The 16073-nt window shown below is 43.0% G+C and overlaps 1 protein-coding gene across 1 annotated transcript in view; it reads left to right on the top strand.

The window, feature by feature from the left end:
• The window catches only part of nlgn3a (neuroligin 3a), a gene marked incomplete in the record, with an annotated part of 115557 nt that overhangs the window by 65389 nt on the left and 34095 nt on the right, over positions 1-16073 (top strand). The window contains 1 exon segment of the mRNA XM_035669945.1: positions 6818-7003. Within this exon segment, the coding sequence (XP_035525838.1) occupies positions 6818-7003 (186 nt within the window).

Below are 16073 nucleotides of genomic sequence, written 5' to 3'. Positions count from 1 at the left end.
CTTTGATAAGCCAGGCTCTGATCTCGTCTGTGGCATCGCAACGCATCACTGCACACTGCCCTGTCCTTTTGGAGCTGGGTGGTGCTAAACTTTCTCACCACACCCTCAAATTACATCACCCAGACTTGATGTCATGTTTCACACTATGCCTTTGAACTTGTGCAGCCACAGGGCAAAAAGTGAGAAAGAGCATCCTGCATACAATGTTGTTTTGTTTGAACAAAGGACGGTGAGTATGCTGTAAGAATATTTCTTTTAAACGTCGGACTTAAGTAAGAGAAATTGTTATGAAATGTCTTCCTACGAGGCATGTTCTTCCAAGTAGAACCAAAGCGCTGCTTAACCTCACAGTTGTGACTCTCCAACACCAGTCTCTCTCTCTCCCTCTGTGGGAGCATGCAGGCCCGCCTCCGCACCAGCTGTGAGATGCAAAGCTCCGCTTAATGTAAAAGCATTTCGCTGTCTTTGAGAATCCACTGTCTGCGCTATTCACTGAAAGGAAAGATGTTGAGTGATACGGAGAAGAGGGAAGGTGATAGGTAGTGGGGGGGGGAGGCACAGATGGAGAACAGAGAAAGACACTGAGAGCAGAGGAAGACAGGAAACATGACAGGGAGATCGAGCAAGGGAGAGATAGCGAAGGAAGGGTGAGAGAGAAAGCAAAGGGGAACAACAAAACTGAAAGCCGACAGCCGCTATAGCCGATGTGTGATTGATTGAGTGGCGTTCAGATGCCAGGGGTCATACATATGCAAACTGCTCATTTGTAGTTGCTGCCAGGGCTGCTGTTCACCAGAGCCCTTGAATTGTGTTGCCTGACCACCGGGACACATCACACAATCAGATTAAGCGGCCCCGAAGTCACATGCAGGACGACCAACAGCTGCCACGTGCATCACCAGTGCTGACTTACAGTATCTGTTTTTCATCCCTGTCTGCTACAACAGGCTCTTGTCTGTCTGTAAGAGATCTGGGTTTTAGGGGCTCAGATATGTGTCAGATGAGCTTTGGTGTTTGTGCGGTGCAGATTTTCTTTTCTGACATTTCGTTGGAGGTTTTTTTTTTTAGTGCTTTGTTGCACACAAACCATATTTTCCATTTGAGTGGCTCAGTCTGTATACAGTAGCACAGTATGCATGATGCTCTATCTTCAGCATCTATCTAACCACATTTCAGCGCATAGTAGAGTTGCAGTGTTTGTTCATGCTTCATATGCTGCATCTATCTGTGTCATAGGGTGCAACTGAAACTAATATTAAAGCTGAACCATTTAGGTTTCTGTTATTCATCGGTTTGTTCACTTTAGCAAAGACCTGCAATTTAGCGGGCGTGTTATCATTCAGTTTCAACCTGCCCAGGTTAGAGGGGCAGGTCCTTGACAAATTAGATGACTTTGTTGCCATTCAAGGCGGTCTGATATTTTCTTTAATTATTGATTCGTAATGAGGCCAGCAGGAATCAGGGGCTCATACATAAATTCTTTTTCACCATTTTTTAGTTTTATTCCACTGTAATGTAGTATTCATTCATTTGGAACTAGTAATTTGTAGGAGTGACAATCAAAAAGTATGTTTTTTTCAAGTCTTTATTTTCTCTTCCACCGGAAACAAGGATGTGGTGTTGGGTAAATGGCCTTCAGTGTTCAGGCTGCCATAAAGAGGCTTTCTTGTGCTGGCCTGCCCTTCTCTCTTTCTCTCTCCCTCTCTCTCTTTCTCTCTCTGTTTCTCTATCCCTCTCGCCCTCTTGCTCTCAGATCAGACTGCGCTCCAGCCATGCTATTGGGCAGCGAGCTGTAAACAGGAGCTGTACACTGATCCAAGTGGCAATCACCTTCATTCATGCCCACGTCCCCCTTCTGCCCCCTTCCCTTCACCCTCCCATCTTTTTTTCCTTTTTTTTTTTTCCAAGTCTTGTAGGCGTGCTGAAATCTTTACCCTAAAAAAAGACGATAAAAAATCTTGTGGGAATGACTCCCTGTGCTGAGGATGAACCGCTGGGTATGTCCCTTGCTCATCGTGAGCCTAACACACAGGCCCTTTATGTGTCTGTGTGGAGGGTGGCCCCTTCCCTCTTCAGCTTCTCATCCACACCCCAGAGGCTCCCATTCAGCCCAGGCCTGGCTGGGGGGAAGTTGGAGCTCTTTTGTAGTGGGGGATTCTTAGGGGAGGCTGTCAAGGCTGCGACTGTGTGGGCCTTTATTTCCCCAGAGAAGAGAAGGGGGGAGAAAAGATAGAGGGAGAGGGCAAGAGGGAGACGGAGGGGGGGAGTACCAAAGGAGAGTTTGGACACAGACGGCCTTGTTAACCGGCACCCCCAAAGAGGGAGAGGATGAGAGGGAGAAAGAAACAGGGAAAAGGCAAAGTAAAAGCGAGAATGAATCTAGCAAAAAGCCAAAAAACATTCCCTCAGTTACGTCACCGCTGTTATTCCCATCCTCCTTCTCCTCCTCCTCTCTTTTCCTCTTCTCCTCCCTATCTGTTCACTCCATCTGTGCCTATGTAAGCCCACTCTTTAGCTCAATAACAAGCTTTTGCCCTCCCCCTTACCCTTCCTCACCCCCTTCTCACCCTCCGCCATTACTTTACACACATTCCATTATCTGGGAGACCAGGCTAAGAGAGATGTCTGGGGTCGGAGCGATCATTATCATCACCTCTTTCCGCTACACTGTGAGTTATAGCCCACCGTATAGGAAACAGACATTTAAATCATAATCAATAGAGTAATATCAATGCTGAGAGGCATGGCTAAAGGAAATCACTGCTGCTGCTCAGGAGGAAACGGAGACGCTTAGTATGGACCAAGATAGTGGCGCGTGCTTATTGATAAAATACGTTCCAGGCGCAAAATGCATTATGTGGCATCACGCTCAGCGCTGGCTTTTTTGGAAAAATAAACTCACTTTCTCAGATACTCAGGTGATGCAATGATTGTGGCTGGTGTGTGAAAATGTGTGGAAATAGAAAGGTGCTGGATTTGAGCAGTGATCTGGTCTTCCTGGTCTCTGAACATCGGTGTCTGCAACTCATGTATTGCTTTCGGCACAGTGGCTTGAAGCTCAAACCCTGCAGAGAGTGGACGCTGTCATGCCGTATACATTCACTGACCCTCTGGTCATGTTAAGGTGACAAGGCCAGCTAAGTTCCTAGTAGGGGGAGCTGTACTACATACACACAGTGTTTTGTCCGGCAAGGACGATGCAAGGTGACAGGTGCGACCTGACCTGGCTGCGACCAGACCATGGTCACCGCTGCCACTCCGGCTGAGATCAGGACTGAATCTCTGACTCTGTGCTGCCACAAGGAGAAAATACCAGTTCTTCATACAGCCGAAGTGCACCACATCACTGTCAAGGAAGCTTTGAGACACGATACAAAAACACATCATGTAATCAGTCAGGACAAATTACAGTTCTAACATGCAGAGAAAGAGCACAGAATCACTGTTATTAACTCATACAGTTTGTTTGCGGTGAATAAGGAAATCTCATGCAAATTTCATGTCTAATCCAGCTGACGTGTAGACAGGTTAGATTCCGTTTTTGGAAATCTTTGTTTCAAGACCATTTGAGATGTTATTTGTTGACATGACCTTTTGCAAGTGGTGCTTATATAACCTGTTTTGTCAGCAGATCTTATTAAATACATTATGGATTTGGCATAGGTTGATTTAAATGAAGATCAGTTATATTCCAGATTCCTTTTCTCCTGTGTATTTCAACTTCAGGGCATTTTCCCTTTCTTGATATGCCTATTTCCTTTATCCAAACAAAACATTTGTGTTTGATATACACAACAATATCTTGTTTTTTTAGGAGAAAAAAAAGACAATCCATATATGATGTTGGTGTTCAGCCTGAAGGCTTGTGCTTTGCCTCGGTTATTGAGAGTGGATGGAAAAAACATCCCAAATTTAATCTACAGTTTCTTACAAAACTCACAACAGGCAAGATTAATAATTTCACAGAGAAAAATAAATTAGTACAAATTAATTTGTATGCACTTTACTTTCAAAGTAGCAGATCAACTAGAACTATTTACAGTTTAATGGTTGTTTTATGTTTGTTGAATTAACTTGACTTGGGACACTGTAATTGTGTGTACTGTTTGTGCCAAAGTTAATTGGTCAGATCATTTAAAAGAGAATTTGCATATTAATTTGAATTCATGCAGCTAACAAAGATGGATATAATATGATTACACTTTATAATGAAATGCTTATTGTAAAGCAGCACCTAGTGTGTATTAAAAATCTCAATTAAATGTCAGGTTGAGTAGCACAGTCAAGCACATAACCAGTCTGACCAAATATTTCAGAAGCACTGAGCTGCAGCCCAGAATCCCAAGGTCCTGTGTAGGAGTGAGCTGTGAACAGATAGTGCACTGCATATCACGGTTCATGTGCAGCCAAAGCCCACGCAGTGCTGATGAGACAGGGATCATCTGCTAGATCTGGAAATCTATAACTAAACCCTTGGTGAGTAAGGAAATTTAGGAAACTCATACTAGAGACTATGAGAAACTGTATTGTTTGTCATTATTAAAATAGTCAGTTCCTGTGCCTCATTCTAGTGAAGTAGACTGAATGTCTAGAGGTGATGCATAGGTGATGGACATAAAGACGTTGCCATCAAACAAAAAACACCTCCAGAGCACAAGTATAAACACAACAATATGCTATAAATGTAAAAAATAGAAATAGCCATGCATAAAAACAATTACTTTGCTATCTTAATTGTTTTCCGAAGAAAATATTTTCTGTCACCTTTCCAATTAAAACATAACCAGCAGCTATATTTGATATATTTTTAAATGGTGCCTGCAGCATGTCTTGTTGTCTAAGATATTGGATTCCACCTCTACATTTTAATGACCAGTTTCATTTATAGATGCAGAGGAATCAACAAGGCTAAACAAAAAGTCACAAAAGACTAGAGACTGGAGCAGTGCTTTATTCTGCCAGCTGGGGATCCAACTCTAATGATTTACATTTTGTCATTTAGTAATTCCTCATATTACAATGCCAAATGGATAATGTTTACTATATATTTTCAATTAGGCTAACAGTTGCACAGAATCCATTTCACGTGCCAGTCTCCTGACATTTCATGACCCATCTGACATACACTTGGTGAAGTGCGAACCATTTCGCAAATGAGGGTTATTCTTGGAGACTCACGCCTCGTCTCTCTCTTGCCACAGCACTCGGGAGAGGGTTGTAAAAGCTGTTGTCCTTTAGTTATGACGGAATGCGAGGAGGAGCCGCAAGAGAAATAGAAAAGGAAAAGCTCTTCAATTGGAGTCCTCCTCTCTCCTCTCTCTCTGTCTGTGTCCGTCTCTGTTCCTCTGCCTGTCTCTTTCACTCTCTCTCTGCATGTGCCCTGCTGCTCTGTCATCCTCAGGGATGTGTCTGAAGGAGACCATCTGTTGATCCATTTGTCTCCTGCTTTGCTTCCTGTGCCTCCGCCTCTCTCCTATCGATGATCAGGCCTGGGCTTTTCTTTGCCCAGCCTCTTTGTTGCTGCCAACAGGCACTCTGGGCAAGACGGGTGTGCTGTTGGGGATGGGGCGGGAGGTTGTGCCCTCTGGTCTCTGATTCACACAGAAAGAGAAAATAGGAATTGGCAGACATGCATCCCTTTTGTACGTACATACCATAAACAGCTAATGAGCCCGGAGCAGCTGCTTTCTAATCTGTGTTTATCTAAAGTGAGCATCTCTGTACTGACCTGAGTCCAAAAACATATTTGATCTTTTGTTTTGTTTTTGTTTTTTGCATTGCTGATATAGAAGCTATTCCCTTTTCCCCCCCTTAGGACTTAAACACAGAGCATAATCATTATATGGAGGCATAGACCATGAAATAGTCTATGCCTCCATATAAACAATGCTGAGATGCTGAAGGACCATCACTGCAGGCTTGCAAGGATTCACCACCAACACATTTATTGCTTGTGAAATGTTTGGCGGTGTTGCCACTAAAGGGGGGGGGGGGGTCTTGGTTTCCACACAAGTCTCCTAGCTGTCACCCTCGCATGCATTTTGCTCTGGGGTTTGACGGACCACTGGTCCACAGGGGGGACTTCAGGGATTGCTTGGCCATTTGATCTTCTCCCACGTCAGCATGGCTTAGGCCCCAGAGAACAGCTGGAAGAGGGTGGTGTGTTAACATGAGCTCTGATGTACCCAAGAGAAACCCACTGTCCAACTCAGACATCATATAGCAGATTACACAGACAGTGCCTGTTGTGAATGTTTAGAATGTAAGAGAGAATCAAAATATGTCAGAATAAGGTGGCAACTGGTAGCATATATAATGCGGTTGCTGTCCATATTGAGTGTTTTAAAGCATCAAAATTAATGTAAATCTTATTATCAGGTCTTTTTCTCTCTCTCTCTGTCTGCAGAGTTTTCATAGATGTGTAAGGTTTTCATCTGGACTGCTCAATATATCTGATGATGGGTGTTCACCCGGGGAGACATGGCATTGATTTCCCATAAGGTGCAGATGACATGTGGTCACACGCACTCCTATTTTACCAACAGCCGTGTCATCCAATAAGTCATGATTTCACCGCTGCTGTCACCTGACATGATGGTTTCTCTCACAAAGTTGGGGTTGGGTTAGCCATTGCAGAAAACCTTTTATCCTGCAGGTGCACATGGAAAATAAATTCCATATTGCATGTGCAAGTTTCAGACTACCTTCCATTTTTATGTTGGTCAAGTGCACATTTCAGTATGCATAACCATGTGATTTATTTAATTAGCTGTCTCTGTCTGAGTTTTTAATCTCATCATTTCTGTGTGTGCTGCAGGCTTCCTCAGCACTGGCGACCAGGCTGCTAAAGGAAACTACGGGCTCCTAGACCAGATCCAGGCTTTAAGGTGGATCAGCGAGAACATTGGCTTCTTCGGAGGAGATTCCAACCGCATCACTGTGTTTGGTTCTGGGATCGGAGCTTCCTGCGTCAGCCTGCTCACCCTCTCCCACCACTCTGAAGGTACAGTACAGCAGAGAGCGAGGGAGTGGGGTGGAGGGGTGGGGGGGATACAGCTGTGGAGCTCATGCCTGCCGGTGTGTAGGCTGCTTGATATTAGAAACTGGCGATGCAGCTAGCGAGTTATTGAGTAATGTGTTCTACTGTACTATGCAGCATAACAAATGCTTTAAGAAGCAGGTGTTTGCATTTAAATAATTGCGATGATCATTCCCATCCAGAAATTGAAACTCTACGGCAGATTTCAAGTGGGACTTGATGTACTCTGCTGGTTTGCTAGTATCCCCCTCTATGTCAGAAATAAACATGTAGGTATAATGCATCTTGGTAAGCAAGATACAAAAGGACATGGTGTACCAGGGAGAGCTTTTTAGTGGCATCCACAGTCATGATAAATGTCACACACACACACTCACACTGTTCTCTTTGTAAGCAATGTTGTTTATCTGCTGGCTACCTTAATGCTACTTCATGATGATTTACTGCCAATGTTGGCCATGTCTTTAATACTAAATGCAGCATGCGCGTTTAACCTGGACATGCGATAAACATCCCTCATGCTCCTGCTCCTCCTAATGCATCACTGAATTAAGATGGAGCCTTACTGCTTATAAGTAAGTTCTTGCAGGAAGTGCTTTGGCTTAACTGTTGTTAACCCTGCAGAGCCACATCATCCTTAACCCGGAATTTTTACACTCAGTCACGTACTTGTCCATCCGTTTAAAAGCTGGCTGTTTGTTTCACCTTTAATTAATAGCGGTGTTGTGTACATGACAGGCTATCAGGATATGGAGGTGTTGTTCTGGAGCATTGTGTATGTTTTCCTGAATTGTTTATGTGGTGGTGATATTCCAAATGAGAAAGCTTTACATTCAGCCACGCATACAGCCTGCTTGGGAACATGTTAACAAGCCATAAACATGCTGCTTTGGACACACAGGGTTGGAAATGTAACACGGGGCTTTTGCTGTACATTACATGGAAGTGAATTGCATTAAAGAAATCACTCTTGCATTATATAGTGGATAGGTTTTAGGCAGTACTGTGGTCAGAAAGCTAACCACCACACATACTCTTACACACACACACACACACACACACAATTCTTTTTCTTGTCACTAGGTAGAGTGAAATCTCCAATGTGCATTTGAAAGAGGTCATTTGAGCTGCTCTTCTTTGGTCCCCATTACAGTGCCAGGGATTTGTGATGTGTTTTGCGTTCTCCAATTTGCATTAAAGTGTTACTAATTGCCTTGATTTCCTCCGATGAATGATGACTGCTTTTGGATTGAATTTTTACCATAAATGCCTTTTTTATTCATACTCCATAATGCTACGCTCCATGTAGCATGTTATTATACTGCCAGTGAAACCATCTCCTCTGCCTCCTAGTAAATTGGATATTACCGGGTCTGTTTTTTCCCCTGAATAGAAATGTATGCCCCACTGATGGGATAAAAAAAAGAGCCAGTAAAACTTGAGGGATCCTAGGAAATTGAAACAGGAAGCCTTCTATCACGCCAGGACTCTTGCTGCGAATGTTACCAATGGCAATCAGATTTCACACAGTCTCTTTCGGAGCACAGATTGTTGTAATTATATAAAGTTTAGGACTGGAGTGGGCTGCAGGATGTGACAGGAAATCCAAGTGAAGAAATGTCTTTTTGCACCTGCTTTCACAATCTCCGCTGTACTCTACCCCTGCTCTTCTCATCCTCCTCCTCCTATACTATAGTCTTACCAGTTGAAGTGAAAAACTGGTAGAATGTCTTTGTTGCCAGGACAACGTAATAAACAAGAAAGGAATCAAAGTGTCTGGATCCGAATAGCGGTGAAAAGTGAAGTAAAAATCTATGATCAAATGAATTATACACTGTGGCATGAGCACACCTGGTTTCAGGTGGCCTTTAGTAATGGATTTCTGTAATCATTTTCTACTGTAGCAACTCAGGAAGAGCGCCTTATATTGAGTTTCCTATTTTGCACTCTGAATGGAAATTAAGTCAGGAAACAAGATTATAAACAATGTATCATGGTCCCACTGCCATCTCTTGATTTGACTTTTTATTTAGACTTGCCTGCGAAAAAAAATTCATACTCAATCTGTAGAAATAGACGTAGATGTGTCACATTGAATCAGGCGTGTTTGAACTCAGGAGTAGCATACGATATCATATTATAACACATGTCTACAAGCGGGCACATGCATACAATTGTACACAAACATCTTCCTTCACCTGAGCCCAGGTAAAAAAGAAAAGACAAAAAGAAAAAGTAAATCAGCAATGACACACTGTTCCGGAGTTCCCTGGTGTGTCGGTGTGTTAATGACAGTATTTCCACTCTTACTGTACACAGTCTGTCATCACTGCCTACAGTGCATAGACTTTCCATCTAACAGAGACTCCTTTTATGCCTGTTGGAGGCAGAGTGACAACTTACTTCAGATGCTCCATGCTCCTCCTGAAGCCTATTTAATAAGCTGGATCCTCCTATATCATCCTAGCCCTACGGCCTCTCTCTTTGATTGCCTGCTCCTCTGGCCTGGCCTTGGTGTCGTCTCCATGTGGGCGTGCCGAGGGCTCCAGTCACAGGGTACATCCATCACACAACCCCCCCCCCCCCCACACCCACCCCCCCCCCCCCCCTTTCTGGCCTGCATGGAGGCTGGCCTGGATGTCCTCTCGTGAGGGCTGGATTTTTTAGACCCCGGTCTCTGCCCTGCCTCCTCCATCTAATCTCCTCCTCACTGCACCCATCTGTCTCCCTGCCTTCACAGACAGTAAAAGCATGCGAGGGACACACGCTTTCTCTCCATGTGCCAGCGTGTCTTGTCTCTCTCTCTGGGTTTCTGCTCCCTAGTCTGCAGCATGTGTGGTGTGTTGCTATTAATAAGATGGCTGCCTTGTCTGCTATGTGGCGAGCAATCTAGCTGCACATCTGAGACTTTGGAACCAGAATGGTCATTAAAAGCGCAGTCTCTCTCGGCAGGAGAGTGTTTTTGACCAGCTTATTAAATGTAGCTCAACAGTTGTGGTCCCACAGAGGGAAATCTCCGTCCCCATCTTCTTTTTCTCTGGCTTCAAACAGAAAACAGCTGAAGAAGTTCAGAAGCAAGGACATTAGCCAGTCCCATGTATTATCTATCTGGCATCGTGCAGGCACTAATTGAACATGCAGATTTGGCTTTTTCCCTATCTCCTAATAATCATTATGATATAAAAAGTGAGATGGCTTCTCTGCACAGGAACAGAATACCAAGCAGCCAGTGACTCAGACATGTGTATTTCTACATATATATCTGAGTCTAAGAGAGTAGATATATATTTTTCTCCCTTCACAGAGACAGAGAAGATTCTGAATTCTTACTCACATGTGTGCATCACTGTGCGTATCCCAGCTGTCCACATATGTGCACACAGGCGTGTCTATCCACGGAGCACACATGAGGGAAGGGCTGGTTGTGGAGCCGCTGAAGGTCGTTTGGTTTCTCTTTTTTTTTCTTCTCTTCCTGTAAGCAATCAGGATAAAAGCTCCGCTTCTGAGGAAGTGCTCCCCTTTTAATGGAACGTCTTGGACATTAAAGACAGCTAGTGTGGAGGATCCTTCATGCCAATGTCAGCTTTCATTTTTATTAAGACTTCTGGGTTATTGAGGACCATAAATGTGCATGTTAAATGCTTGGGTTTTTATTACAGTAGTGCAATGACTACCAAGGCTTTTTAATGCAAGACACCACCTGCAAACACTGAAACCCCATGAACCATGAGTATTAAGAGGGCAGTGTGACAGGTACTCAGTTTTCAGCAAAGGGCAACAAGTTTCTGAATCCATTTAGAGTGAAGGATAGCATAGAAGGTGATTAAGTGAAGGAATGCATCGTGGCGTATGTGAATAGTGAGGATCAGAGAGATTGAAAAAATCTAATGGCGTGGCAGGACATTTCTCTCCAATCAAATCTGAAATATTAACTTTATTAATTGCTGCTCTACATAGTGAACTACTTGCTGTGGATTTTCTGACTAGAATTTATGAGTCATGCTGTCTTGGAAAGGATGTGACTTGAAAGTCATAGGAACTGATGTATTACTGTACAATCTCCTTCAGCTGATTGGGTGAGAAACTAGCTCCAGTGACTTGATTGTGATGTAATGATTACAGTGAGACACAACCTGCCATGTCCTGAATGGTCAAGTGTGTGCAGTCAGTAAATCATCTGAGAGCAAAATGGCTGTCAAGAAAACAACTAAAATGACACACACATCTTAGTGAATGTGACAGTTTGCTCATAATACACTGTTACTGTTATTACTGTCTGTTATACAGCAAACATTTAGAACTGTACTTTTTTAGGATTATTAGGTTAAATGATAAAACAAAGTAGATGTATAAATCATGTAAATCATCATAAATGTATACAGTGAATACATTTTGTCTCACATTTCAACTTGATAAACAATTAGTTTAATGAAAACTGAATATTTTACTTTGTGATATTCATTACAAATACATAAACATTTGTCACTGAGTTTGCATTGGTCTGACATCTCTTTCTTTCTAAAAATCTACAGTGGTCAGTGTTTACACCCAGTAATGCTCATCACAGTTTTGTCATTTCTGTTAAAACTAATTTTTCTCCCCACCACTACACTCCCCGTGGACACAAGACTATTCCCCCTGTAGTTTAAACAAAACAAATATTTCATGTTGAAATGATACTGATACAGAAGCAAATAACAAATAAGTCAAAGTTGTATAATAAATAATAATGATAATGTAACATTAAATTATGGGTTAAGGCTGGATATTTAATATGAATATGGACCCTAAATAAAATCATATTGATCAGTTTGCAAAATATTTCTTTCATATTAATCATATAATTGCTTCATTAGTCTAAATTATGCTTCACTATCAGATTGACTGGCTTTACACATTTGTGTAAAAATGCCAGACAAGCAGTGTTCAAATACAACACAGTCTGATGGAGCTGATTCATGGGACGATGACTAAATTGGTCATTTTTATTCATTTTAGTCTATTTTTATTTTGTTTATTTGAGTTATGTCTTTTTCTTCATAGTTTCATACATAGTATAGATGTACTAGATTCAACATGAGCTCTGTGTATGCATTTATAGTTTCATACATAGTAATTATGTATGCATAGTTTCAAACATAGTAGTTTGAATACATATTAGTGCAAATAGAAGGTTAGGGAACAAGGTCTTGTCAGGGCCCTCCTGTGATTTCAGTGCACAAATGAGTGTAAATGACTGCTGTGCTGTTTCTGGCATGTATTTAACTTGTGGACCTATAGAGGAAGGAAACAAGACTGACAACAATGTTTATTGGACCTCGAATCAATCTGCCTGTGTCAATCTTGCTGATACAGTGCTGCCGTTGTGGGATTCAAAGCCTGCGTTGCCATGAGCACCTAACCTCTGCTCTGACAATCATTTACCATGTACATTCAGGCTTGTAGTTGTCCTTAGAGGGAACAACACAAACACTGTTGTAGTATGGCTGCTGGGAATTGTGAGGCTGTGTTAAGCTTTGAGAACTTGTACACTCATTCATTGCTGAATCTTGAGATATCGACACATTATCTAAGGCTAATATAAATGCTGCTCTGAATTACCCTATCTTACAGAGTGAAGAAGAAGGCCAGCAGGCCATATAGATGAAGAGTGTGTGAGTGTTACACTACATCACTGCTTTAACTGTAATGTTACATCTGGCTTTGACCTTTGAAAATAACACGTGTGGGTTTCCTCTCTGAAATGAGACCCCTGGGAGGTTCTCCTTGTGGAATGGCCTACAGGCCTGTACACCCCCACTTCATAATGTCCCTGTGCTGAGATTTCACCGTACAGATCTAGAGGTGCGATCCATCCAAACTCAGTGTCGACTTAATTTCTGTGGGCTCAGGCATCCTGTAGCAACCATCCATCGCCTGTGGAGTTAAAGCATCAAATAAAGGCACCTTGCAAGAGCAGGAATGTGAATTGGAGTCACCGGGAAAGATAGCTGCATAACCACATCCCTGGGATGTTATTCATACACGATGCAGCTGCCATTGTTGTGCAAATGCCTTGTGCTTGAGAAAAACCAGGGACAATTGTCGAAGTTGAATAGACCCCATTTCTGAGGTGTCAAAGGCATTCAGCAACTCAACACTGTAAAGTTACCTGGGTGTTTGGGGCAACAGAATGCCTCCATCTCAAGGTTTGATTTGGCTGTTTGCTGAAGGGTGTCTGTGCATCTCAGGGTGTGAAAAAGGCCTATGCGAGATGAGAGAATGGGGACGCGCCTTGTCAGGTGCCGTATTCTTCCACCTCGATTGACAAGAGCGATAATTAAACCAGGGGGATACCATCTCTGCGGAGCAAGAATGCTTGTATTTATTTACGCTGACTACTCGGCTTTGTTGTCTGCCATATAGTGTGGCCGTCATTGTGTGGAAAAAGTAAACTGCTTTTAACAAGTGGCCTATGTGGCATTTTTCAGTCACTCTTTGAACGGCAATGTCTTTGACTTTGTACAGCAGAGCAAAATTGCTTTATTTTTACACAACAAAGATGATGGATTATTCACCAGCTAAGAGGTAATACTTTCTCTTTTTTGAACTCGAAATAAATTGGAAATGACCTTTTTCAGACAGCAAATAGGTTTCTTCTTTTAACTACTCACCGTTGCAAAGAGAAATTAAGCCAAAGTTGTATTGAGCAGAAGAAGAAAAGGAGGCCCAGAGTAATGTGGGGTGGGAGGGGTGCTATTGGGGTAAAGATGACTCCACTGAGGTCAGATAGCCAATTTGAGGTAACACTCTAGAAAATAATATCCAGTTGTGCTGTCCATCAGAAGGAGGCAGCTTTACCTATTCCTAGCCAGAAGAGAGCAGGGGAATGAAGAATTGACAAATGGCCTGAAAACGGTGAAGGCAGTTCATTCAGGTAGTCCAGCCATCAGTCTGTCTCTGCTTCCAGCAGGTAGTTGAGCCTATAAAGCATGGAGTTATAGGTGTTAAAGAGCCGAGCAGCAGGTCAGAGAAAGAACCAGGGGATAATTGAGTACTTTAGTAAATCCATGCCTCCATCAACCAAGGTAATAGCTCAGAGCATTGCATATACCTGTAGCCCCAGATCCACAACTGTACGAATGGGCTTCAACAGCCTGAGCGACATGTGGCACACATGGGCTGTCTCAGCAATATCCACCAAGACAATACAATGAGACCCATCTGGTGATGTATCGCCGAGATTGCTTTTGGAATCTAATCGCAGCTGATGAACGAGGTGACTACAGAATATGTCATCTGTTGATGACCTGCAATCCCCTGTGAAGATACTGGCAAGTCATTAGTTCAGGTAGATGCCATCTATGAATCATTCTTGATAAATCATTGTCAAGGGCGCATTCGTACACCTCCTAATGGACAGTGACAGTCGTGGTGGATGGGGGAATGGTGGCTGCAGCTCCTGTCTGTACCCTGCCATTCTTTGAACCTCTTTTAGATCAATTAAACCAATAGCTGCATCATATTGCTCCCACACTGTCTCGTCTGCTTCCTCTCTTGATTGGTCTAATGACTTGATGGTGGTCTCTGTCTGTCTGTCTGTCTGTCTGTCTGTCTGTCTGACTGTCTGTTTTTCTGTCTGTCTGTCAATCCATTTCCCCGATAGACTTGCCTCGACTCCACTGCCTTAATCTCTGAGGCATTTTCTTCAGCTCCTTTTCCCCCTGTACCTTATAGCAGTTTCTTTCTTTTTCCAGTACCCACCCTCCCCCATGTCTCTCTTTCGTCTTCTCACCATGTCTCCCTCTCTCTGCCTCAGTCTTTCTCTCTCTGGCACCAGTGTAAAGCATCCATTATAGAGTGATGCATGGGTGTCTGTGTGAGTGGGAGAGAGGGACTTGGCACTCCTCCTGCCCCACCTGCAGAGGAAGCACTGACAGCTGAGCACTGGGGGCTCATCGCTCCCCCTCCTCCCCCGCCCATCTCCACATCTCTACTGACCTCCCTCCTCCTCTAACACCTTCTCTATCTCTCTCTCTCCCTCTCCCTCTCCCTCCCTTTATTCCCTGTTGTTCCACACATATTGGCCCAATTTCTCCCACCATTTACTAGTTTCCCTTACACTATTTCATTATGTCCATCCATCTTTTCTTTTGCACTGTCTGTTCTCTCTTTTTGTCTTCTTCACTGCATTTTTATTTGTTTTGTTTTTTTACTCATGATTGTATACGTGTTTATTCATTAGGCATTTCACACTAGGCAACACAGCTGACTGAATAGGTTGTTAAATAGACTGTTGTTTCCTTGTTTGTCTGCCAGATGAACTACGATGTAATTAGCTGAACTTTGCCCTTTAGCGATGACCATGAGCACTCTGTGTTTGCTTGTTGTTGCTGACAGGTCACCTCTGTGGCTAGCTAGGTCAGTTCTTCGGTGTCTATACATCTGTTTAACTCTGCTGAGAGAAAAGCGCTCAATGCCTCTGCATACATAACAAAAGAGTACTGTGGAGCTGCTATGAAGCAACGCTATGCTTGAGAGCTCCATCGCATTCCTCATCAATTTCACAGGCTTGCATAATATGTGATTTATATACATCTTCTGCATGGGAAGGGGACATTACCAGGTGTGTCAAACTGTTTCCGGCGATGTTTTTGAAACTTCTAAATTATTTTGACATAGGGAATGTATGACTTTGTGCTCACTTAATTCTGATATAACCACTTCATCTGCACAGAGAGGAAAAATACTTGTTTACTGCATGATTATAGGCATCCAGGAATATATCATTCTGTTTACACAGAGCCTGCTTGCTACAGTCTGTGCTTACAGACAGAATGATTTGGAAGGAAAATTGTTTTTTCAATGTGTGATAAGAAGTGTCGCATAGGGAAAACATCAGTCAAATTACTTTGCTATAGGACTAAGCTGGTGTGATTTGCTTGGTGGGAGCCTATAACAATGTGATATAGTGAATGGAATTCATGTATGCCACCTGGATCCCTATCGCTGACATAGTATGCTGTGTTTAACTGTCCTCTGTGTGTGTGTGTGT

Source organism: Morone saxatilis, unplaced genomic scaffold (genome assembly GCF_004916995.1).
Source record: "Morone saxatilis isolate NCDOM2014 unplaced genomic scaffold, NCSU_SB_2.0 Contig22, whole genome shotgun sequence".
In the NCBI taxonomy this organism is placed as follows: Eukaryota; Metazoa; Chordata; class Actinopteri; family Moronidae; genus Morone; species Morone saxatilis.
Note: the sequence above shows the minus strand (reverse complement) of the source record. Positions and strands in the feature narration are given on the sequence as shown.